Source organism: Carcharhinus amblyrhynchos, chromosome 2 (assembly GCF_965287045.1).
Source record: "Carcharhinus amblyrhynchos chromosome 2, sCarAmb.v2.hapA, whole genome shotgun sequence".
NCBI classification, from domain to species: domain Eukaryota; kingdom Metazoa; phylum Chordata; class Chondrichthyes; order Carcharhiniformes; family Carcharhinidae; genus Carcharhinus; species Carcharhinus amblyrhynchos.
Genome location: NC_137325.1, coordinates 86,078,171 through 86,105,521, shown reverse-complemented (window position 1 = coordinate 86,105,521; position 27,351 = coordinate 86,078,171). Strand labels below are relative to the sequence as shown.

The window sequence follows — 27,351 nt, the reverse complement described above, 5'->3', positions numbered from 1 at the left end:
TGAACAGATGGTGTGAAGAATTGCAGGGTCAATCCCTGAGGTTGCCAACTGTGATTAAGTGTATTCCTGGAGGTTTCATCATGATTTAGTCCCACGCCCTTGCCAATAGACAGCCAACACATCCATCCTGGTGACGTACTGCCCTCCTGTACTAATTGGAAAGCAAAAAAAGATTCATTGCCCATTGAGATGATGATTGACTGTCAGCCAGACAGCTTTGCTTCCACATTTTCAATATTTCTATATCTGGTAAAGAGAAATAGTTAAATAAAATGACGAAAAAAATTAATATTCTGATTATTTTTCTCCATGGATGCACACACCAGAGTCCTGAAGGTTGGTTTTCAACACTCGGGCGGGGGGGTGGGGTGGAGACCCTGTCAGTCCCAATGCTCTGTGTGGATGTTTTAATAAACTGTAACCCAGAATGTTAAGTATTAATGTTAACACCACAGGTCAGCAGGAGTGTGATGGAGGGGGCGGCTCCTGCTTACAGCTGGAGGGAGGGAGGGAGGGAAGGGGAGTGCGCTTGCGTGCAGCAGATGTGGGGCCAGGCAGCCAGTGGCGGGGGCGGCGCTCGCCATTCTCCGGTATCTCCCCACCTCCTCCCGCCGCCACCACCATGGCGAGGATGCCGCCGGCGCTTGTCGCCTGTCTGCTCCTCTGCGCCGCCTGCGCGAGTCCAGCCGAGGAAACATTAGCGGGCAGCCCGGGGGCCCGGGAAGCCGAGCAGGAGGGCGGCAGGCTGGGCCTGGAGGAGCTGGAGAAGAGCGGGCTGCCGCTGGAGGAAGCGGGCGCCGAGCAGCACCAGGAATCATACAGCACCTTCGCGGCGGAATTCTTCGAGACCCGCTACTGGGGCGATGAAGGTCGGTGCAGTGGCTCCGGGGGGAGGGGGAGGTTCTCCTGGCTGGAGCTCAGTCCCCGGGACACTCCGGGATGGGTGAGCTCCACACTTTGGGAGCTATGAACTGGGAGCAGTTTCAGCACCAAGGGAAGCGGAATTTGGATCCATTGCTGTTCCTGCTCCAGCCTCAAGCTGCTGCTCGGTGGGATGTTTCGGCCTTGAGCTCCCATTGAAAAGGTTACATTGATCCCCCGGTGATCAAACCTCCCCCCCCCCCCCCCCCGGACACTGGTGTCTGTCTCCAGGGCCTCATCTCCTGATCCTTCACCAATTCTTCTTTACCCCGGTGTTGGGCGATCGAATCCCAGCGTTGGGTGGGTTTATTCTGAGCCTGTCTGAGCTAACGGGCCCCTGGTGCATCATTATAGCTTCACATCTGATGCACGGGCCCCAATCGCCCTCTTTTCACCGCGGGGGAGGTTGGGGGAAGGGGGAGGTCAATCCCACTGCACCCCTCATTCTCCACTGCTCCTCCAGCCCCCATCCACCACCATCCTTCCTGCAGCCCCCCCTCATCCACCACCATCCTTCCCGCGGCACCCCCTCATCCACCACCATCCTTCCCGCGGCACCCCCTCATCCACCACCATCCTTCCCGCGGCACCCCCTCATCCACCACCATCCTTCCCGCGGCACCCCCTCATCCACCACCATCCTTCCCGCGGCACCCCCTCATCCACCACCATCCTTCCCGCGGCACCCCCTCATCCACCACCATCCTTCCCGCGGCACCCCCTCATCCACCACCATCCTTCCCGCGGCACCCCCTCATCCACCACCATCCTTCCCGCGGCACCCCCTCATCCACCACCATCCTTCCCGCGGCACCCCCTCATCCACCACCATCCTTCCCGCGGCACCCCCTCATCCACCACCATCCTTCCCGCGGCACCCCCTCATCCACCACCATCCTTCCCGCGGCACCCCCTCATCCACCACCATCCTTCCCGCGGCACCCCCTCATCCACCACCATCCTTCCCGCGGCACCCCCTCATCCACCACCATCCTTCCCACGGCACCTCCTCATCCACCACCATCCTTCCCGCGGCACCCCTCATCCACCACCATCCTCCTCCACAAAGCTGAACATGTTCTCACATTGCACCAGTTCTCCTTTGACTACACTCACTTCCTCATAATCACATTTTAAAAAAAACTTTTATATATCAATATCAAGCAATTATAGCAAAATTGTGCTATATAGACTCATCCATTTAGTAATACAAATATTAATTTAGTAGTACACAAGTAATACTTGTGTTATATCTTATTTATTAGTTTGCATTACTAATTGCATAAATAAATCTTCACCATTAATTTTCCAATTTTCCTGAGCATCTTATATTTTCGATCTTTTATTTGCCATATAATATCCATGATTTCACATCCCTTGGAATAATAAAACACTTCTACTGTTTCTTCAACTAGATTTTTTTAAAAGGGGGACTCAGTACCAGCAATGAATCAAATATATTGTACATGGAATGTTTAGCATTGTAGGTAACAATTCAATCTGGGGGAATATGTACCGCATGATGGAAATATAAACACTTGTATAGGTTTGCTCACTACCATCCTCCAAGTGATCTTGCTGTGACATTCTGTGCCTCAAGCTTGAATTAAACCACAGATACTGTAATATAATTGATACAAATGTTTAATATTTTAGTCATAACTTCATCTCTCATAACTAGATCTACCTTTCTACCTTCATCCATAACATAACATGACAAGGCGGCTAAGAGGGGATCTTATTGAAATATGTAAGATGATTAGAGGTTTAGATAGGGTGGACAGTGATAGCCTTTTTCCTCGGATGGAGAAAGCTAGCACGAGGGGGCATGGCTTTAAATTAAGGGGGGGTAGTTATAGGACGGATGTCAGGGGTAGGTTCTTTACCCAGAGGGTGGTGAGGGATTGGAATGCCCTGCCTGCTGCGGTTGTAAATGCGTCTAGTTTGGGGGCGTTTAAGAGATCCGTGGATAGGTTTATGGACGAAAAGGGATTGGTTTAGGTTAGTGGGTCATTGTTTTTTAACTGGTCGGCGCAACATCGTGGGCCGAAGGGCCTGTTCTGTGCTGTAATGTTCTATGTTCTATGAACATGGTGCCAATGCCACGTCAACCCTTTCTGAATAAGTATTGTTTCACTCAATTGTTCGCGTGAATCTGTTTTCTCACTTTAATAAATAATGAACATTCATCTTGCAGTGATGTAAATATCTATGACCAGGATGAATTTTAATTCCTTACATTGAAATTTGTGAAATACAGACTTTTTTTAACAGCGGAAAAGGCTGTTAAATACTTATAGTTTGCATTAATCTTAAAGGAGAATCTAGGTGACTTTAAATAATGACTGTTGAGGTCTGAGCTATAAATTAATTGAGCTGTAAGGTTAGCAAATGGGACAGAAGATAACCATGAGGATACAGACATTTTAATAGGAAGGCAAAAAGGTAAGGTGGAAGTGACAGAGGAATATAAAAAAAGGCTAGCACCTAATATCAAAGAGAACTGGGTTTTATAAAATTAAAAGTAAAATAATAATGAGATAGTATTGCTCAAGGACGAAGATGAAAATCTATTTATGGAGAATAAATATATAGAGGTAATAAATAAATATTGTGATAGGACAGTGAGACTATCAATGGATTAGATGAGGATATTGAACAGTTTTTGAGGATAACTGAAGCAAAATAATTGGTCCTGGAAAAGAAAGATATGACTCAAGGTCATCAGTTGCCTGGGCAGGTAAATCTAGGTTGTTGAAGGAAGATAGCAAGGATGTGGCAGAAGTTCTGACTAAATTTTTCGAAACTTCCTTTGATATGCAGATTGACTACACTCCAATCCTTTGGCCCAATGTAGTGCCCCTGCTTAAGAAGGGAGAGAAGGATAAACCAGGTAACTATCGACCAATTAATCAAATGTCGATAATGCACTGTCATTTAGAAGCCATTATTCAAGATCAATTATTGAACTATCAGAGAGGCGTGAAATAACCAAAACCACTCAAACATGGATTTATTAGTGGAAACTTATGTTTGTAAAGCTAATGGAGTACTTGAGGATCCAATTGGATAAATCAAAGGAGACTAGTAGATATAGGATACATAAATTTTCCAAAAGGATTTGACAAAGCTTGTTAGAAAAATACAGGTGTATAATAAAAGAGGAAATGTGGTTACATATAGCAAGTTGGCTGATGATTAGGAAGGTTTTTGAGTGGCGCCTTCTGAGGATGTGTGTTAATTTCAATTGTAGATCATTTGGATTTGAGCAGAGTAGCGAGATATTGAAGTTTGCCGACAACATGAAAGTCTATTAAGCGTAAAACAGGAAAATATTGACAGGTTTGCAGAATGGGCAAAGTGGCAGCAGATGCAATTTAGGAGGTTTGTGGAATTGCAATTTGAGTGGAAAAATAAAAAATGGAAGAATACAGATTGGATATACTGGAACATTTTCCAAAGGAGGTTTAATAGAACCTTTTAAAAATAACCAAGCACTTTAATAAAGTGATTAGGGGTAGTTAAGAAGGCATGTGGCATGCTTGTATTCATTGACTGGGGCATTGAGTTTAAAAATTGGCAAGTTATGTTGCAGTTTTATAGAACCTTAGTGAGGCTGCACTTGGAGTATAATGTTCAATTCTGGTCGCCACACTACCAAAATGATGTGGCGGCTTTGGAGAGAGAACAGAAAAGATTGACTAGGATGTTGCCTGGTATGGAGGGCATTAGCTATGAGGAGAGGTTGGAGAAACTTGGTTTGTTCTCACTAGAACGACAGAGTTGAGGGGCAACCTGATAGAAAACTAAAATATTATAAGGGGCAAGGACAGAGTGGATAGTCAGAAGCTTTTCCCAGAGCGGAAAAGTTAATTACCAGGGGGCATAGGTTTAAGATGCCAAGGACAAGGTTTAAATGAGATGTACGAGGCAAGCTTTTTACACAGAAGATGGTGGGTGGCTGGAAGTAGCTGCCAGTGGAGATAATGGAAACAGATATTGTAGTGACTTTTAAGGGACATCTTGACAAATACATAAATAGGATGGGAATAAAGGGAAATAGTCCCGGAAAGGGTAGGGGGTTTTAGTTCAGTCGGGCAGCATAGTCGATGTAAGCTTGGAGGGCCGAAGGGTCTGTTCCTATGTTGTAACTTCTTTGTTCTTTGTTCTTTGAAAGTTAATGTTGACTGGTCTGGGAATCAGTGGCATCAATTTAAAATTGTAACTAGGAGAGGATCATAGAATCCCCACAGTGCAGAAGGAGGCCATTCAGCCCGTCGAGTCTGCACCAAGCATGATGCCACTCAGGCTGTAACCCCATAACCCCACCTATTTATTTACTCTAGCTAGTCTCCCTGACACTAAGGGGTAATTTAGCATGGCCAATCAACCTAACCCGCAGATCTTTGGACTGTGGGAGAAAACCTGGAGGAAACCCAAGCAGACACAGAGAGAATGTGGAACCTCCACACAGACAGCTCCCCGAGACCAGAATTGAATCCAACCCCTTGGCGCTGTGAGACAGCAGTGCTAACCACCGTGCTGTGTAAATAACAAAATGAAGACGAATTTCTTGATATACAGAGTTGCTGAGCATAGAATGTTTTCCTCCAATTGAGTGTTTGAGGCAAATACCTTTGTAATGAAATATCGGTCAAATATTTGAAGTAGAAAAAGATACAGAACCATAGAGAGAAATCAGGATGGGGATTAACCTAGAGTTCTTTGGCAAAAAACCACCACAAGCTTAGTGGCCTTTTAACATAAGAACATAAGAAATAGGAGCAGGAGTAGGCCATCTAGCCCTTTGAGCCTGCCCCGCCATTCAATAAGATCATGGCTGATCTGTCGCTGCTCAGTTCCACTTTCCCGCTTTCTCCCCATAACCCTTAATCCCCTCTCTCATCAAAAACCCATCAACCCGCGTCTTAAAAATATTTAGCAAGGCAGCCTCCACCACTTCAATGGGCAGAGAATTCCAGAGATTCACCACCCTTTGAGTGAAGAAGTTCCTCCTCAACTCCGTTCTAAACTGCCCCCCTTTTATCTTGAGGCTGTGCCCCCTAGTCCTACTGTCTTTTTTGAGCGGGAAGAGTCTCTCCACCTCTATCCTATCCATCCCATTCATCATCTTATACGTCTCAATGAGATCTCCCCTCATTCTTCTAAACTCTAACGAGTACAAGCCTAGTTTATTCAGCCTCTCCTCATAGCTCAACCCCCTCAACTCCGGTATCAGCCTAGTAAACCTCCTCTGCACTCCCTCCAAGGCCAAAATATCTTTGCGCAGGTGCGGCGCCCAAAACTGCACATAGTACTCCAGCTGCGGCCTCACCAATGCCCTATACAGCTGCAGCAAGACATCCCTACTTTTATATTCAATCCCCCTTGCTATGAAGGCCAGCATCCCATTTGCCTTCCTGACCACCTGCTGGACCTGCAAGCTGGGTTTTTGCGACTCATGCACAAGGACCCCGAGGTCCCTCTGCACCGTCGCCTGCTGCAGTTTTTCTTTTCTCTGCTGTAACCTATAATTTTATTAGATCACCTTAAACAAATCCATTATTGCCTGGAATTACTTCATTTAGAGTTAGACGTGACAGTCATAAATGACCTTCCAACTTTATAATGGAAAATTATTTTGTTGTGAAAATAATTAATTTTGTAATTTATATCCTTCAGGTTTTAATTTTGGGATTAATGTAGAATGAATGGGAACCCTGGGTGAGAAACTACTAAACAGACCTGAAGTAATTGCCATTCAAAGAGTGGGCTGTGTTTTATGTCCTCCCACTTCCAATTCTGAACTCACTAAATAAACAATGAATGGCCCCTTTCTCAGCTTCTAGGTGGAGCTGCAGTTGTCTTCATAAGAGGTTTAAATTATTAATGTAATTTTCCAGATCAAAGGAAGGTTGAAAAGCAGCGGTAAATGAAGATGTCAGATCAAAAGGCTGTTATAGAAATTTAGGTTAATTACTTAATGTTACCTGGGACATCCCCGGTGTGTGGGGATAGCTTGCAAAGAGATTCCTTTTGGTTCTGGGTTTTTCTGTGTTTTCTCACAGACACAGGTAGTTTACATCTATCACCTGGAACAGCTTAGAAATAGGCAGAGAGATTGCAGATGGATGCTGAAACCAGCCTTGTTCAGAAACTGTATACAAAGAACAATCTTGGTGTATCTGATTTTGGAGTCACTGAGTAAGAAAACAGAGGTGTATGCTTGAACTGGGGTATCCACAAACTCAGTGCTCAAAGAGAGTTGGAGCATCACCTCGTCAGAAGCTAATGGAAGGACCCCTAGAAATCTCATATCTTGGAGAAAGTAGGAATATTGAGGAGAATCAAAGTGAATTTCTGAGAACTGTGATGCGCCTTGTTTGGTCTAGGAGAATGAAGGAATCCTCAAGATCCAATAAAGTATAGTGGAACCATTGGGTGGAAATAGATTTATAACAAGGAGTGCACTTTTCAGGCTTAAAAAATAAATGCTTATGAAATATATATACAGTGTTAAGTTAGTAGAATTGTTTAACTCTTGTATAGTAAATAGTCTTTGTTAACAATACTAAAACTTGTGGAGCAATTTCTTCAGTTAATGATATCTGTGAGTTTGAATTTTTTTCAAAGTTGTTTCCCTCAAGATCATTACCATTTGACCAAGGTGAAATGACAGTTGTGATCTAACTTCTCGCCACCCTGGCCTCTCCCCTATCCTTCCCACTATCTCCTTCGTTGGCATGAACACTTAATCTATGGATTGTTTTAATCACAAAGTGAATGCACAGCAACAGACAATAATATAGCTTCCTCGCGCGAATTTAGCTCTGGCATTGTAACAAGAGAAGAAAAAGAAAAAATAGTTGTTCAGATCTAAATCTTGCCAGTGCAATTGCAGCAGCAATTTTCTGCTACAGAAATCTGTAATTAATGTTGAATGTATGGTGTTATTAAATTCATAAAGAATTAAATGATAATCTTCGTTAATAATAGTGCATTGACATAAAATAAACTGTTCTCAGGCCAAAGTAAAGTAGATGTTTACTTTGTTGGTTTATTATGGCAGACATTTAAGGAAGTATTTGACAACTCTCAATAAAGATATATTCCACTGAAAAAGGAAGACTCGTATGAGAAGGATGCACGATCTGAGGCTAACTAAGGAAGTTAAAGATGGTATCAAATTGAAAGAAAAGTTCAATTTTATAGAGTTTTGGTGATTCCGTGCCTTATCCAAAACAGTGCCAGCACCCTGGAATCAGAGGTCCTGCTCCTATTTCTGACACATCTCATTTTCACGGGTGGGTGGTATGTGGTTTGTACATGTGGGAAACCCAAACACAGTAGGACCATTTGAACTTGTTGCTAATTCAAACAAACCCTACTTTCACTGGAGCGAGATTCATTTCCTGCAACGTGTGACTTAACGATTTTATGGGTAGACATGAATGCATGTAAAAGGTGTACATGGTCTGTGAACCTGTCAAACTGTCAGGTTTTTAAATCCCCTGCCCTTTACATTTTGAAAAAAAAAGCAGCCTGCTGTGACCCTGTGTTGAAAACAAATCACTGTATGTATTTTCAAGAGCTGTTTGTTGAAATAACACAAAAGGCGATCATTATTTTGTTATTACTGCTTGACTGCTTTTCATAACCTATCATCACAATAGGACTGTAAGCTCACAGTTTGACTGACAACTCCAAGTGATTATCAAGAAGTTAGCATTGATGTAGGGTTATGAATAAGGGATTAAATACTTGCAATGATTTAAATGTATTGAATGTGCTTTTATCAAGTTAAGTCTGTAATAGGTATGAAGGAGGCATACTGAGATGAAATAAAATAAAGTTCTGACGTCTGCCCTTGGCGGATGCTAGGTGAGTTGACGTGGAGAGTGTAAGGACAAGGGTTGAAAAGATGGTGACATAGATTGGAATGATTTGGCACTAAGTTGGTATAGGGGATATAAGGGGTCAAGGGGATTGTTGAGGAATTATGTGCTAGCATGAATTGACACTAAGTTGATATAGGGACTACAGTAGACATGAGAGTAAGTGGAAGTGTCCTGTGTTGACATGAGTTGACACAAAATTGGCAAAGGGGCTATAAGAGACCATAGAGGTGACTGGAGGCATTGGTTGGCATGGATGGCATGAAGGGTGGGTGAAGAAGCATGGTTTCACATGGAGGGTATGAGTGGCAATGAGGGAGATGGGATGGGGCATAGAGGGGAATGGGTGGGATGTGTAAGGTGATGGCTGAAGGATTGAATACCAGAAAACAATTATGATAAAGGCACAGAGCACTAAAGTGGGCCTTTTAACTAGACTGCCTGCCTTGGTACTTGGCAGCCCTTTTGGCTGCATCCAAACTATTTTCGGGGACAGTGGGCCCAAATCCAGCAGGTACCCACCTCCTCGAAACACAGATCCTGTTGTTTGGGGAAGTTTTTCCCAAGGCAGGTTTAGCATGTCAGAAAATTATCTGACACCATTCACCTACCTCAGGAATGAAAATCTGGGCCCTAGGGTACGGCATACAGTTTTAGTCTCCTTATTTAAAAAGGGATATACTTTCATTGGAGTAAGTTCAGAAAAGTTTCACCACATTGATTCCTGGGATGAAGGGGTTGTTTTATGAGGAAGGGATTAGAGTTTAAAAGAATGAGAGGTGATTTTATTGAAACATAAGATTCTGAGGGGATTTGGCAGGATGGATGCTGAGAGGATGTTCCTGCTCATGAGGAAATCTAGAACGAAGACACAGTTTCAAAATAAAAGGTCTCCCGTTTAGGAACGAGTTTTTGATTTGATTTATTATTGTCAAATGTATTAGCATACACTGAAAAGTTTTATTTCTTGCACACTATGCAGACAAAGTATACCATACATAGAGAAGGAAAGGAGAGGGTGCAGAATGTAGTGTTACACTCATAGCTAGGGTCTCAAGAAAGATCAAATTAATATAAGGTAGGCCCATTCAAAAGGCTGATAAAGGAGGGTAGAAGAAGCTATGAAGCTGGGCTAGCGCTTAATATAAAAAAGGATAGCAAGAGTTTTTATAAATATATAAAAAGGAAGAGGCTGGCTAGGGTGAACGTTGGTCCCTTAGAGGATGAGAAAGGGGACCTAGTGGTAGGGGATGGGGATATGGCTAAGGTCTTGAATAACTTTTTTGTTTCTGTCTTCACGGAGGAGGACGTGAATAATTTGCCGGGTGTTAGCGATGGAAAGGTGGTAGGACTGGAGGGTCTTAATGACATTACTGTTACTAGAGAGGTGGTGCGCGACAGACTGGAGGGGCTGATTGTGGACAAGTCCCCAGGACCGGATGGAATGCATCCGAGGGTTCTGAAAGAAATGGCGGAGGTTATAGTGGATGCCTTGGTGGTTATTTTCCAGACGTCGCTGGATTCCGGGGAAGTGCCGGAAGATTGGAAAACGGCTAATGTTACGCCGTTGTTTAAGAAGGGTGCCAGGCAAAAGGCGGGGAATTATAGGCCGGTTAGTTTAACGTCTGTGGTAGGTAAAATGTTAGAATCCGTCATTAAGGAGGAAATTGCGAGGCATCTTGAAGGGAATTGCTTGATAGGGCAGACGCAACACGGTTTCATTAAAGGGAAGTCGTGTCTGACAAATTTACTGGAGTTCTATGAGGATGTGTCTAGGGAGGTGGATAGAGGAGAGCCGGTGGATGTGGTCTTTCTGGATTTTCAGAAGGCGTTTGATAAGGTACCTCACAAGAGGTTACTGCAGAAGGTCAGAGGACATGGAGTTGGGGGTAGGGTGTTAGCGTGGATAGAGGATTGGTTGTCAAATAGAAGGCAGAGAGTGGGGGTCAATGGGTGCTATTCGGATTGGCGGTTGGTGACTAGTGGGGTGCCCCAGGGGTCGGTGCTGGGGCCTCAGCTATTTACCATTTATATAGATGATCTGGAGGAGGGAACCGAGTGTAGAGTGTCGAAATTTGCTGATGACACCAAGATTGGGGGAACGGCAAATTGTGTGGAGGGTGTGGAGAGTCTGCAGAAGGATCTGGATAGGCTGGGCGAATGGGCCAGGAAATGGCAAATGGAATTTAATGTTGGCAAGTGTGAGGTGGTCCACTTTGGTAGGAAGAATGGTAGGAAGGACTATTACGTGGCGAAAAACTGCAGCAGGCGACGGTGCAGAGGGACCTCGGGGTCCTTGTGCATGAGTCGCAAAAACCCAGCCTGCAGGTGCAGCAGGTGGTCAGGAAGGCGAATGGGATGCTGGCCTTCATAGCGAGGGGGATTGAATATAAAAGTAGGGAGGTCTTGCTGCAGCTGTATAGGGCATTGGTGAGGCCGCAACTGGAGTACTGTGTGCAGTTTTGGGCGCCGCACCTGCGCAAGGATATTTTGGCCTTGGAGGGAGTGCAGAGGAGGTTTACTAGGCTGATACCGGAGTTGAGGGGGTTGAGCTATGAGGAGAGGCTGAATAAACTAGGCTTGTACTCGTTAGAGTTTAGAAGAATGAGGGGAGATCTCATTGAGACGTATAAGATGATGAATGGGATGGATAGGATAGAGGTGGAGAGACTCTTCCCCCTCAAAAAAGACAGTAGGACTAGGGGGCACAGCCTCAAGATAAAAAGGGGGCGGTTTAGAACGGAGTTGAGGAGGAACTTCTTCACTCAAAGGGTGGTGAATCTCTGGAATTCTCTGCCCGTTGAAGTGGTGGAGGCTGCCTCGCTAAATATTTTTAAGACGCGGGTTGATGGGTTTTTGATAAGAGAGGGGATTAAGGGTTATGGGGAGAGGGCGGGAATGTGGAACTGAGCCACGACAGATCAGCCATGATCTTATTGAATGGCGGGGCAGGCTCGAAGGGCCAGATGGCCTACTCCTGCTCCTATTTCTTATGTTCTTATGTTCTGATGGCAGCAGGGAAGAAGCTGTTCTTGAATCGGTTGATATGTGACCTCAGACTTTTTCTCGATGGAAGAAGATGGAAGAGAGTATGTCTGGGATGCGTGGGGTCCTTGATTATGCATCAGCGTGGAGGGACCAGGACAGGTTGTTGATAATCTGGACACCTAGAAACTTGAAACCCTCGACCATTTCCACTTCATTTCCATTGATGGAAACAGTCATGTCCTCCACTACGCTTCCTGAAAATAACTATGTCATTCTTTTTACTGATGTTGAGGGAGAGATTATTGTTGCTAAGTCAATTCACCAGATTCTTTATTTCTTTCCTGTGCTCTGTCTCATCATTGTTTGAGATCCAACCCACTATGGTGGTGTCATCAGCAAACTTGAAAATCGAGTTGGAGGGGAATTTGGCAGCAAGGTCACGTGTATAAGAAGTATAGTAAGAGGCTGAGGACACAGCCTTTTGAGGCGCTGAAGGAATTTCTCTTTTGAGGGTTGTTAATCTATGGATTCCTCGATCTCAGAGAGCAATGAAGGCTGGGTTATTGAATATATCCAAGATCTAGTTAGACACATTTTTGATCTGCAAAGGAGTCCAGGGTTATGGGGGTGGGAAGGACAATCAGAAAAGTAGAGTTAAGGTCACAATCAGATCAGCCATGATCTTAGTGAATGGTGGAGCAGGTTTGTGGAGCAAAAAGTCCACTATTGCTCCTATTTCTTACATTCTTAGTATCAAAATATATATTTTCTTTGATCACGATCATTGTATTTTATAATTTTTGTGTTGCAGGTTACGCGTTCCCATCCCCTCCTCCAGTGGACCCGTTTGCAAAAATTCGGGTAGATGATTGTGGAAAAACTAAAGGTTGCTTTAGGTGGGTACCAGAAATGCAAATTTATTTTCAAAATGTCATCTGATGAAGCCATGATCAAAATAAATGAGTGTACTATATCAAAATTTCCAAATTAATGTTTTATTGGAAAACGTATAACAGTGATATCATGATAATTGCAACATTATAGCATCATTCCTTGAGGTAGGATTGAGGGAGATACAGATTCTCTCCATATCTTTTCATCCCTTAGCTCATACTTCTTGTCAATCTCTGACATTTGTTACATTTCCTGAACTTCATCTCCAAGCTGATTATCCTAACTATCCACCACCTTCTCATTCCATCACTATCATTTTTTCTTTCCCTTTGAAAGCCTGTTGAATTCTTCTATAATTACCTTCCCTTTTCTCTGCTGTCACTAACCTGATCTTTAATCCTTTTCTCTACTCCCCTGTAGACACTCAATCTGTTAATGACCTTATCACCCACAACCAGTGAATTTCCTACCTCCCTGCCTCCTTGTCGACTTCACATTTGCCTTCAAAATTCAACACACTGTTTAGAACACTTGTCTGGGCAGATCCAGAAAATCCGAGCCTAGTTTGAGAAAATGTCATCTTGCCTGTTGCTTTGTCTATTTCATGTGTATCAGCATCTGTCTCACATTTTAGGTGGGAATGTTGACTTCAAAATTCAGCTGTTATCTTTAAGAAAAAACAAACAAATATTAACATGAAACCTTCCTCACTTATTGCTTTCTGAAACACCAGTGTTTCTTCCTCTCTCCCTGCCCACATCCCCACGCCCCCAGCCAATCACCATACAGTGACCATAGGCATGTACCTTCTCCTAGGTCTGTCATTTTCAATCAGACTTTTAAACTTGCTGCTTTACAGCAACTAGTGCGGTAAAAAATGGGCACGGGGGCCTCCTTCACACTGACTCTCTTAGATGTCAATGCTGGGCCTCATGGGGTACTGCACTGCTTAAATCTCTCCGGGCCTGAATCTGAAGGTAGGGTGAGACAAGCAAGGAAGGAATTTGGTGCAGGTAAGTGGGTATGGGATGGGAATCAGACACTGCCTCTCTGTAGAAATTATGGCCCAAATTGGCCCATAATTTCCTGCCTCCCCAGTGTCAGATATAGGGGGTACCTTGAAGATGCGTTGGGGAATCTCTCTGGGAAATTCTCAGGTGGCATTGTTCAGAAGTGCTTCCTTCCATTGGACAGTTGCACTGAATTGGGAACCATCTGACAAAGTGATTTAACTTTGGATGGTTCTGCCAGTTTAACACCAATAATTACTCTGAAAAAGTTAGAAGAAATAAAATCCAATTTCAGTGTAACTACTTTAAACACCCAGACTGAGCCCTGCATTGGACAACCCCCACACCCCAGATGCTCCCCATCCTCTGATGAATCAACTCTAATCCCCTCCCCTCCCCAGAGTTTTCCAAATCCCTGATCTGTAGCTGTATAATGGTCTGTCTCCAATTCATTGGCCTGACGCTCTAAGTTCTCCCGCACAATTGACCTCACCCCTTGACGTGACCAGCCAAATTGCATCCACTTATCTGGACACTCAGGTAGCTGATTGTGCGGGAAAGAAGGGGATCAGGGCTTGAAAAAATTAGGAAAAGTTATCAAAATATTCAAAATCATGAATCATTAATGTGGAGCTTGCACTAGGCTGAATTCACTGTTACAAGGATTGTATATTCTAGTAAGTAAATGGATTTTAATATTGGATTAATATGCTGAAGTGTTTGTAGTGCAGGTTTTGTGTAGCTATTTCCATCCCCCAGGACATTAAATGTATTGATATAGATTCACAATGATACAAATTGTACTTGATGCATAGAAAAGATTGGGCTCAATCACTTAGAATAACCTTCTCTTGTTGCAATATTGTATATTTAAATTTGATTTAAGCAATCATGTTAGTGTTTCTAAAATTAAATCTTATATTTTTAAAAGTTTAAAATTAAATAATAACAGTTGTGGGGAGAAGATCTTTTGCACCATCTATCTCTTGTTGCTCTCTAATAATCTTAAATTCAATTGTTTGTAAGAACCTATATATTCCTGGAATTTCTTATTTGGGCACAAACTAGAAGTTGGACCCGAAAACATGCCCACTGTCGCATCCATTTCACCAATGCCTCAATACCCTCCAATCTGACCAGCATATGCTTGAATTTAAAATGGGCATAAATTAGCAGAAACAGTCAAGGTCCAAGGATTGAACTCAACAATATATTTCTTTTTTCAGTATGAAAATTTAAATTTTGCCTAACTTAATCATCATTCATGCATGCTTGATACAGCACATTGAGGAATCTGCGCTAGTAGAAGCTTTTCAATGTTTAACGTGATTTTTACTTAAAGTTCATTAATTGAAACAGAAATTATACAGCAGGTGTCAACGAAATTAGCTCAAAACTATAATAAAACATCAGAAAACCACTGCATTTAAAATTTGCAGTGTAAAATGACCCACCAAACGGGCACAGTTGGAGGATACTTGCACTTTAGAGTGGGGAGGGAAGGTGTGGTTGGCTAATTTTGTGACTGGAGGTTTCTTTGGATAGAAGGTTAGATGGATGTCCATAAAAGATTAAGAAGAACAGAATGTAATGCAAATACATTGTGATGATATGTATATATTTTTATATTATTGTGTTTATATATAAATTGTGTAGCTGAAGGTAAAGCTATGTCTGTGTGTGTCCAGATTTAATCAAAGGAAAGATTATTGGAGACAGATTGTCTATAGACCCTAAGGGCTAAATGTATGATCCTTTTGCATTTTGTAATGAGACCTTATGGTGGATTTTTACTTAGAAGAAAACAGAGTAGATTAGAAATTTGCTTTTGGGGATAAGTGTTGAAACTGATGTGTAGCCATTAAATTTCAAAGAAGTGTCAAAGGTAGTAAAGATCATTTGCTACGTACAGGAGATTCATAAGTAAACAGGCGCAGACGTTTTAAATGACCAAAAGTAGTGGTGAAATGGGAACATGAAGAGGTTTCATATTTGGGAATCTTGAGTTTTCAGAGAGATGTCTGAAGACAATGGAGGACTAAGATGAAAAGGGTATTTATGAAAACAGAGCTTCATCTGCATGCTGTAGAGAAGTTGACGGAAAGCCAACTCCTGTGTGTTTGGAATATGCTGGAAAAGCTGTGAAAGTCTTGCAATTGAAACAAAAAGCAACTCAGGTTTTGGATCTGGAAGGTTTTATCCTGATCAACAGTTGGTTTTGAGTTTCTCTTTGGAAAACCACGTGTGTGTGGATTTATTCTGGGAAGTTGTGGATTGTACTCTTAAAATGAAAGCAATTTCTCAGTTTGGGTAATATTTCCTGGATTTGATGGTTAACAATCTATAAGCACTGTTGCCAAAAAGACCATTTTATTGTGTACCTTTGAGGCATTAATGAGGGTTCATTTGTAAATCTCTTTCTAATTGTGTATCTTTTGTGTGTTTGAATTTTATGTTATATTTTAATAAACATTTTAATTCTTCAAATTTTAAAAGTTATCATTGGAGTCCTGTGCTTTTGTGTTCAGTGGTTTTCCTTCCTCATTTCCACGATACAAAAAAAATCAAGATCAGATAAGAAGGATTTCAATCTGGGATCTGGCTTGTTTAGCATTAATAATAGCTGCGGTCGTAACAATGTGCATAACTACCTTACTCCCACAATCTGTGATCTTTTAAGATCTTGAATTAGATTGCACCCAGAGTATTCGTGCCTGGTTACAGAAATGAAGGAAACTCCAGGCCCAGGTTTGCTGTTCTACCATCTAATCTCATAATCCGTTCTACATACTTGTGCTGCCCTTTGTTTAATGAAAATATTTTTCCCCTTTGCTTTTGTCGTCATCAGTTTTTAACTACTTAAATGCTAAAAATAGCATAAAAGCTTTCTTTAATCTAATATTTACAATCCTTTCATAATTTCAAATGTTTCTAACATAGCTATTTTCAGTCTTCTATATTCAAGAGAGCAAAGATAGAGGATTCTCGAGAAAAAGATATTGTATGCAATGTGAAAGCTGGAGTCTTCATTACTGATAATGTTTTTGAGGATCTCTGTAATAGTCACAAAAATGTTACCCTTTATGGACTGACAATATTTAATATTGTATTTCTTGATGCACCCAGTTAGATTGTGGGATATTGGATTATATATTAAAATATTACCTTGCTCCTGTTGTTTTCTATAGTTACATTTTACAGCATGTTATTGTCAAAGATCTGCAAATTAATCTTTGCAATATCAAGAAAAAGCAACTCATATTCTGAAAACACCACTGGCCCAGATCTTCCACAAAGTGGCAATCGTCATTTGATTGCAGCTCCACTCGAACTTTTCCATCCCTTGATGCTGCTCTGCAGTTTTCTTTTTGCAGGTCTCCCATACCCAAATATCCAGAATTGGGGAATGTAGCATCCATCAAAGATCTCCATCACCCTGCTATTGTTTGGGAAGTTTAATGTTCGTGAATGAATGCATGGATTAATGTTAATGAATGGGTGTGTGGATGAATGAACTATTATGAATGCATGGATTAATGTTAATGAATGGGTGTATGGATGGGCAAGTTGAGTGGAAAGGTGGGTTGAGGTAGCAGATAAGTCAGGGGTAATTTGGTCTGGTCTGGGGAAGGGAACAGTTTTGTAGTTATCCAAAAATTAGGCTAGATTTTCATCTGTCTAACGCTTCCTATGTAACTATCCTGGTTAGCACTGTAGAACTCTCAAGTGTCTAGTTAGAATCTTCAGTCCCACTGAAGGTAATAGGAAGTGCAAACAATAGGGAAACCCCATTGATAGCAGCAGGACCAGAAGATCCTGCCACCAGCCATTAGTGGGCTGTATCTGCCACCATGAAACTTGTCACTTGAGGGGCACAGAAAATCCAGCCCTTTGATTCTGACTCAGAGCCAGAGACAGTTGCAGAGGGTTCCTTGGAGTACGGCAATTGTCTATTGGAACTTCCTACTTCCTGGGCAATTTCCACAGAGGTCAGCATATCAGGTCTTCTGAGGGCACTTGACGCGCATCTTGGCTTGTACACCCGATCTCTGATAATGCGAAACCTGGAAGATTTGGGCCATTAACGTTTGATCCAGGGTTACACAGCAGGCTGCTAGTAGGATTGTGTCCAACCTACAAACCAACTAGGACGTTAACAAGTGATTATGCGTCATGCCATTATGTTGATTTATAACGTGAAGTCTGGTGTGCTTGGGAGGTATGAATTTAGCAAGTGCTCCAATTTACAACTACTTTCTGTATAAAATACCTATGCTAGTTTGTTCACATGCCTAATAGGACAACGTTATATATTGTTGCAGTGGCATTCATACTTTTTTAACCCTTTATCCCTTTTTTCCCATTATAGGTATGGGAAACCTGGCTGTGATGCAGACACATGTGATTACTTCCTCAGTTACCGCAGGATAGGTGCTGATGTGGAATTTGAGTTGAGTGCTGACACTGATGGTTGGGTTGCAGTTGGATTCTCATCTGACAAACTAATGGTAAACCACTGTCCCTGCTTATAACAATTCAATTATTCCCATACTGCATCAATTTACTAGAAATGTGAATGCAGAAACAAAAAAAGTGCATGAATGTAATTATGTAGTCTCGGATTTATTAATAATGGGACATCTTCCATTTTACAATTCTACTTCAGCCAAAAAAAATGCATTTGGAAGAATTATGTCAAAACTAATTGATGATGAATATGTGTTAACATGACATAATTTATACTAAACTTAGTCTCTCTAGAAGGTAAACTCATTGACTGAAGATTCCTTAAGTTCTGCTGAATCAAAATGAACCTAGATAATGTAGACTGATGCCCTAAGTTGAATTTATGTGATATTTACTACCGACCACCACCATTATTTTCTCCTTCTATTTGAAGGTATGAATAGCAATTTACTTCTCTCAAAGTAACATTCCATGGATCTAAGCGTTCCTCCATTATTTTCGAGCCCCAACAGTGAGTGCTGGTGGGATATTTGATTATGGAAGTCATAATGCTTGAGAGATCATGTCCTGTTGTCATCTGACATACAGCTATGCTCTCAGATGCCATAGGAAACAGACTAACTACTACAGTGTACACTAGCTTCAGACTCCGGTGAAGGTAGTAGCAACTTGCAGCCCGCTATATCTCGGAGATTTTAGGACCTTGTTGGCAAGATAACAGCCCTTCCTGCTGATCACTGGATACACAATAGATCAGATTTAAGCTTTGCAGCTCTGGTATCCAGCCATGAATGGTGGTGGATAATTAAACAACTCACTGGAGGAGGAGGCTTCACAAGTATTCCCATCCTCAATGATAGAGGAGTGCAGCACATCAGTACAAAAGATAAGGCTGAAGCACTCACAGTAATCTTCAGCCAGAAGTGCCAAGTGGATGATCCATTTTGGCCTCCTCCGGAGGGCCCCAACATCACAGCTGCTAGTCTTCAGCTGATTCGGTTCACTCCACACGTTACCAAGAAACAGCTAAAGGTGCTAGATACTGTCAAGGTTATGAGTCCTGACAAAAATCCAGCAATTGTGCTCCAAAACTGGCAGCTCCTTTTGCTAAGCTATTCCTGTACAGCTGGCATCTACCTGGCAGTGTGGAAATTTGTCCAGCTATGTCTTGTCCTAAGAAGTAGGACAAATTACCCATTGATCTACTCTCAATCATCATCAAGGAGATGGAAGGTGCCATCAACAGTACTATCAAATGCCACTTACTGAGCAATAACCTGTTCACCGATGCTTAGATTGGCTTTTACTGGGGCCACACAAGGGTCAGGCAATGACCACGTCCCAACAGAATGGATTTAACTATCTCTCCTGACAATCGGTGGCATTCCCATCACTGAGTTCCCCCCGGCTATCAAAACATTTGGTGTTAATTGACCAGAAACAAACTGGATTAACCATATAAATACTGTGGCTACAAGAGCAGATCAGGGGCTTGGAATACTGTGGCGAGTAACTCTCCTTCTGACTCCCCAAAGACCATCTACACAATAGAAGTCAGGAATGTGATGGAACACTCTCTGCTTGCACCTCCAACAATACTTGAGAAGCTCTTCACCGTCCAGAACAAAGCAGCCTGTTTGATTGACATCCAATCCATCACCTTAACCATTCACCTTTCTCCATCACCGACATACCATGGCAGCAGTGTGTAACAGTTACAAGGTGCATAGCAACTCACCAAGGCTCCTTCAGCAGTACCTTCCAAACCTGCAAATAGTACCACCTAGTTATAATACTTTTCCACCTGCAATATTGCATGCACTTAGACCAAAACATTACTCATTCTTAAATCAGTGTTGCATGGATGAATCAACTGCTGACTTGATAGTGCTAGCATACCTGCATTTTTCCCTCCATAGATTGTGTTGACAATAGTAAACACTTCTGAATTATTTCAAAGAGCATTTGTTTGCTACACTAGATGATGATGATCTTCTCTTCTGATCTTTTGTAAACATAAAAGAATTCCTTGTGAATTTTCTGCTCACCTAAGAGTGCTTATCTGAGTGATCATTCTTATGTGAGCCTAAACATTGAATATCCCCAGGTTTTTCTCCATATAGAGTATCACTGCCAAAATTAGCCTTGTCTTTAACTGATTTCCCCATAAGCATTCCCAGCAATAGGCAGGGAATATATATTTTGAGCAGAAACAAATAAAAATTTATGTTCCTACTCTCAACTACTATTCTGACTACTACAGTGGCCTTGAATGCATTTTTTTTAAACTTGTGAACCTTAACATGAGTTATAATATATAATGTTATTTCGTACCCCAACAAGTTCCATTTACAGATTTAAGTTGGACAAAGTTACATGCATAGGTTGTTAATGGATGCATCTTTTATTTTTGCATTAGGGAGGTGATGACGTGATGGCTTGTGTGCATGATGACAATGGCAGGGTTCGAATCCAGCACTTTTACAATGTTGGACAGTGGGCCAAAGAGATAAAAAGAAATCCAGCAAGGGATGAAGAAGGTATTTTTGAGAACAACCGAGTGACTTGTCGATTTAAACGACCAGTATATGTCCCCAGAGATGAAACCATTATTGATCTTCATTTGAGCTGGTACTACTTATTTGCATGGGGCCCTGCCATACAAGGTAGGTCCATTTTTCATCTGTTGTAGCAGTGATTGGATAAAGCACAATTGCATAATATTTATCAACAATATCTTAATTTTGTTTACTTAACAGGGCTAATTGATTAGTGTAATAGATAAATTTTAATAGACTACATGAATCATTCAGATCTTTAAAGAAATGTATAAATTACAGCCACTAAAATTTAATCGACCTAACCAGAGGGAGGTCTTTGGCATAGTGGTAGCATTCCTTTCTCGCACCAGAAGTTCTGGGTTCAAGTCCCACTTCAGGACTTGATGGTTATGGATGATGTGTCGATAGTGTCATCAAACAGGTTGAGTAATAGCTTGGAAATGTTTCCAGTACACCTGATGGCAGGTGGTAATATAATGGCAATTTTTATGGTGGTTAGATTTTACTATTAAAGATTTTGTATGATGTGAGGAATGATCATTATATTGTCACATGTTGCTGTGGTCATCCTATCTAGCTGCAATTCTGTGATCTGCAAAACGTTGCTCCTATGCTTCTATTCTCTTTGCATCTCTCTCAATAATACCTTGTCCATTCTTGTGTTATCTGCTGATTTTAAAAAAAACAGCTTTAACAGTCTGATTACCAAAACAAATATGAACTCAGTTACTGCTGTTCTTGTGATGCTGCACCAACAGTAATTGTTGTTACAGTACTGCTCGACAATGTAACATAAGAATAGATGCAGGCTTAGGCCATATAGTGTCTCGAGTTTGCTCTGCCATTTACTAAGGTCAAAGTTAACTATCTTAACTCCACTTTCTCCCATCTGTTAAAAGGATGGGAGTTTAATTGTGAACACCAGAAAACCTTGGCAATGGTAATATCAAATTGCGTTCTCCTGAGCCAAACTTTTATATGTAAAAGAGGAAGACAGGTTTATTTAATTTCAGTTGTGACCTGTCAATGAGTTTTAATGAAAAATCACACCCAAATCTTCCAAAAGAAGTAATTTGACTAAATTCTTGAAGGTATATAAGTGTATTTGAAATATTAACATGTAATTTTACGTGATTAACATTTTTGCTCCTTGTTATGCTTGTCTTGACCTGAAAGGATCAATCACTCGACACGATATTGACTCTCCACCAGTTTCTGAAGATGTCGTCAGCATCTACAAATATGAAGATGTCTTCATGCCATCTGCAGCTTATCAAACCTTCTCCTCACCCTTCTGTCTGCTTTTAATTGTTGCTCTAACTTTCTATATACTAATGGGGACTCCATAAATAAGTCAATGCAGGAAAATGTTGACTTGAAAACAGATTTAACTATGGAGAATTTCGGCAGGAATGAAATGAACATATATGTTCTGTTTTAATTGGATGATACAGTGAAGCCCCAACTGATTACTGTGTATACCATTTGACAATATTCACTTGAGTAACAATCAGTAAATGGTCAAATGATATATACCCATGAGATGGAAGAATTTGAGCTCCAAGTCTCAATAAAATAAGTCTGTGGGACACTAGTGGATTAGCAGAAATGAAGTGTGTTTGCCTATTCCAGGATCACCACACACTATTGTTTTCATCCATTAAGTCAGCATGCATTGTGTGTGCCAAAAAGTCTATACCAGAAAGATTAATAACATTACTCTGAACATAGGTTCCTAGTTAAAATGGTCCTTAGATTGGTCATTGTATCTGTATTTTGTAAGTTTTTTTTGTTTTAGAGGGTTTGATGAAAACTAATTATACCAGATGTTGCCATTTTTAACAGAGTTTTGCCAAATCAAAAGTAAGAAGAGTGAACAAAAAGTAGCTTTTTTTAAAAAAATGTGTAAATAACTAATCTAGAAGCTGTTTATATCTTTATTTGTAGAGGATTCAAATTGTGGTGAAGTATAAATTATGTCAAAGCTTTGAATAAAGGGTAAAATAGCTAATTTATGTAAAACAATTTGAGAGCTAACAAAGCAATTCTATCATAAAAGGAATATTAATGGTCAAATGATCATCAACAAATTGTGTTTCTTTTTCAATTAAATCTTTCCCTAAAGGCTTCCAGTTAACTAAAAAGCATGTGACTGCACCTCATTAATACCGTCCAGCAGTATTTGTGAAAGCCAAAAAGAGGGGGAGGCAAAATTTGTTGACAATGTTATTGATATTTGCAAATCTTCACTATAGCCCATATTAATTGCAAATGAAGGCCTTATTATTTTTTGTCATAGAAATAATTGATTATTCCGAATGATATCTTGCCCACACTAATCCCCCAAACACACAATTGCAGGTTGTAAGCAAATATGGCATAAAGCCAGAGTATTCTGAAGTTATATTGAGAGACATCTTGAGAGGGGATGGTGGGGGAGTCAAATCTCTGACAAATGGTGGAATAGGCAAATGATAAATCATTAATGGAAAAGTGATTTAAGAGAAGTGAGAGAAAGAGGGGGTCTAATACAAAGTCAACAAGAGAGTCAGGTGCGAGGCAAGAACGAGAAATAATTAGAAAAAAGTAAGCATGAAAAAGTCTTTATTGGAGCTATCTTTACATTTCTACATTACTACAATTTTGTAAAGGTTATGCCTATAATGAATTTTAAAACTTAGCTGCACAAAGAATGGAAAATTAAGAAAGAAAAAAAAATTTGGTCCATATGGCTGTGTTACTTAGCCACATCTGTGAAACATCCTCCAGATATTATCTCTTTGATGCCTTACCACTAAAGCCACCCTCCCCATTGATTAGGATTGATTCATTTCAACTTCTTTTTGAATGTGAGCTGAGCAAGTATTAATTGTGCAAAGTGTTTAGACTCAGCCATGCCACTGTGGTAATGTTTCTCAGTCACTAACAGCCAGAAATTATTGCTTACATAATAAATTATTAATTATTGCATGGTGCGAGGCTATAATCTTTTAGTTTTCATTTTGAAAATCAGGCTTTTTTTAATGAATTGATGGAGATTTAACATAATTAAGAGAAGTTCCATTACCTGTTGTTTGCCTTCCAGCTCAGCTATCATTGATTTATTTTCCAATTTCTATGAATGCTAAATGCCAAACATAATGTGCCAGCACCTAATCGGGTGCTCCCAGTTTCCACTGCTAGTTAAACTTCTATTTCAATCTTTAACTCGACACTTTAAATACATCAGCTCATTTCACCATTTGCTTTATGCGACAATAATGTCACCAGGCTTCTGACGAAACACTTCTGGCTCCTGTGTAGCTTTCTTGCCTCACTGAGAATCAGATGTAATCAAGTTATTATTCAGCAAACATGCCTTGACTGATTAGTTTGCTCCAAGTAGACCTTGCTTCCAGTGACATGGAGTAAACCATGTCAGTGGAAGTAAAGCTTACAGCACCTCTGAACTTTCATGCAACACCGCATCTTTCCAGGAAGCCAGTGGAGATGTCAACTGTTGCTTTTGTGAAGTTCACTATGCACACAGCTGTATAATGTTCAACAGTTAGCAACACCTTTGTCATTTTGGGTTGTTTTATCATTAACTACCTATATGTATCATTTCTTTTAAGATAATCCAACTTGTCTACACTTGAAGGTGAAGGAGCAATTTATTGCAGGCATGATACATGTAGTGCAAGATTTCCCTATATTAAATAGTGAAAATATAATAATGCATATACAAGAACAACAGTTCTGAAGGGCAGAGAGCACTTTAAAGCAGCACTCCTGCGAGTTAATTTGTAATGCTGTACGGTGGGGAAGATCAATTCCACATCAAAGATGTGCAACATTACTAACTTGTGCTGCATGATGTACAGGATTGGAATCAACACACATTTCACCATGATATAACTAAGCAGTGAAAAACTCGACAAAGAGGTAGCTCATGGATTTTCAGTGACTTCATCGCAGTGTTAATGTAAGCCTACTTGTGACACTAATAAATAAACTTTAAAAAACTTGTAATACGAAATCATCTCCTGCAGCCAGAACATAGCTGAAGAAGGTTCTATGCTGGTTAGTTGTCTAATATTAGTATAAGGAGAGTTAGTTTAGAGTAGGCATACATTATTATGCTTTTCAGACTTTTAAATTATAAGTTGGCTGTTAATTTGGGACAAAAATGAACAATTATGAATACAATAAATTCTCAAATCTCTAATTTACAGTTTTTGCTTAAGTTGTCAAACTACATGTGCTTCTCTGACTTAAGTGATTCAGCAGTTCAGCGTTTCCTTGTATGTATCACCTGTTATTTATTACTTCTACATATGATTGTAGTCCATGTATTTCATCTATCAGTTTTTAGTTGCTCACCATAGGCTATTCATAGTTTCAAATGGTTTAAGGGGCAATATCCAATTTTTTAAAATAAAACATGCCACCAGAAGTAACTATTCAGGACATTTTTCAAAATGGGAGCATGTAGGTCCAGCACCTACTTTGCACCACTTCTGTTATGGAACTGGCTTTGGTATCTACACTATTACAACTCCCAACTAGGTGGAGAGTTGAGATGTGGTTATCAGATAACTCAGAAGTGCTTATCTCACTTCTGAGCAACCCAAAACACGATAGCCACGAAAGCCAGATTCTGCACACCCTCATCCTACCTCCCCTCCAGCAGCAGGTAGTATCTCTTTGCACCTTTTTTCACCAACCTCAAAAAAAAAGACCAACAGTCTGTTTCCAGCACAGATGAATGCTTAACTTACAATGCTGCCACATTTGATTAAAACTAATGAGTTTGAAAGCTGCTGTTTCCAGTTTAAAGTTGAAGAATCAAATAAGAGAGACAGGAAAGGTAAATAATCAAAATAGACGAAAGGAAGAAGGAAAGAGAAACAAATTAAAGGAGATGGAAGTGGTAAAATAATAATTCCGAGAAACATAGAATAGATGGGAAGTTGGATGTTGTGATGATTCTGCCAAAGTTGAAAGTGATTGAGTCACATGGCCCACTTGCTTGATGGGACAAATTGATCTGACCTACGTGGTTAAACAATAGACCCAACTGCTCAACATCTAAAAAGGATTAACTTTTTGGGCAGGCTGGTCTCACCCTGATGTATCATCTTCACTTCCAGAATATCTTTTGTGCAGTTCACAGGTGTTCTGTGCACTCTGAGATGCTCCAGAAACTAGTTTTTCAGGCACAGCACCAGTAGGATAGCCAATATCATTCAGCTGATTTTGTCCTGAACTCTTGTTAAATATTGCCATTTAGTCTATACTGCTTTTCCTCATTCTTTCTTCCGAAGTGCATTACAGTGTGCTTAAAGAGAGTTGATTGTGTCCACCTTTCTATTGACACAGTTATGAAGGGCTGAAGTGTGCTTCTTTTCACGGTTAACATTAAACAGGAAGTTGTGGTCAGTGATAAATTCATTGAGCTCTGCACAAAACTATTACATCTCCCCATCACGAACTGTATGTGTCAAGAGTTATACTGGTCTGTACATGTTTTCCAGTGAATGTAATAACTGAAGCTTAGGGTTATGGCAATGAATATTATTTTAAAACAAAAAATATAATTCTGAAAACCTATACAGGAGACCAACAATTCTTTTGTTATATTTCTATGTCAAGTTATGCTGTTACTGCATGTGACTGACAGTTGATTCTTGTGAAATTGTTTATCTAACCCTAAGTGATTACTTCAACATTGCACTGCTATTTATAATAAATGTGGTAGGCACTGTTGATGCATACAGCTGGAAAATTTGAAATAATATTATGGATAATGCTTGAGACTAGCTAATAAAGGAGAATAAACTTGACCTGTGTTTTATTTGCTAATGAAAAATTCATGAATTGGTTTAAAGATTGAAGCTTTGTGTATGTAAGAAATAGAGTCAACAGAGGCCACTACAGAATCCTACAACATATTTTTGTTTTGAATTTTTAAAGAATATAACTAAAATGATTTTATTCTATTGCACTTATTCAGACCTACAAAAATTGGAAGTATATTTTGAGAGATAAGCATTTGCATCAAAGTTAGGGAAAAGGTTTGTTTTTCACTTTTTAAGAAAAACTTATAAGTAGGGATGTCAGTATTATAAAGGAAGAGAATGATTAATTCTGAAGCAAATATCAAACATCCATCCTAAATTTTTTTTATCTAAAATTTTTTTAGATAATGTAATTTTCTGACATTGTAATAAGGGCAAATAAAATCAGTTTTCATTATCTAAACCACTCAATAATTAAACATTTGTTGGTATTGTAAATTATAATTCTCAATTACTTTCTGTACCTTAGAACAATGTGAGGGGATCCCATTGAAACATAAAATATTCTGATATTCTGAAGGGGCTTTAATGTGTCTCCTCCAGCTGGTGTCATGTATGCTTTAGAGTTTTTCCCCAACTTTGCTTATGAGCAATGTATTTGTATGTATGTGTGTGTATTTTCTAATCCGTGGAGTGGAATTTTGATCCCACATTAGCCGCCAGTGAGAATAACAATGCAGGCGCAAAATCCACTAGAGTCAGGCAATGCCACCAAGTTCCCAGTTTATGATTTTCCACACCCTTTGCTGGTGACCTAATGAAGTTCCCTCCCAGG

At 40.5% G+C, this 27,351-nt stretch overlaps 1 protein-coding gene across 2 annotated transcripts; it reads left to right on the top strand.

The window, feature by feature from the left end:
• The first annotated feature begins 600 nt into the window (after positions 1-600).
• On the top strand, positions 601-26,561 carry frrs1l (ferric-chelate reductase 1-like). 2 transcript variants are annotated; one of them, XM_080208688.1, is made up of 6 exons: positions 787-869; positions 3,745-3,814; positions 12,616-12,700; positions 18,078-18,216; positions 20,595-20,841; positions 21,913-26,561. In XM_080208688.1, the coding sequence occupies exons 1-6, from the start codon at positions 864-866 to the stop codon at positions 22,083-22,085; spliced, it is 720 nt and encodes a 239-aa protein (XP_080064814.1). In that variant the 5' UTR covers positions 787-863; the 3' UTR covers positions 22,086-26,561. The 2 variants fall into 2 exon arrangements, with proteins under 2 accessions (XP_080064810.1, XP_080064814.1); XM_080208684.1 differs by lacking the exon at positions 3,745-3,814 and having other exon boundaries at positions 601-869.
• The last annotated feature ends 790 nt before the right edge of the window (positions 26,562-27,351 follow it).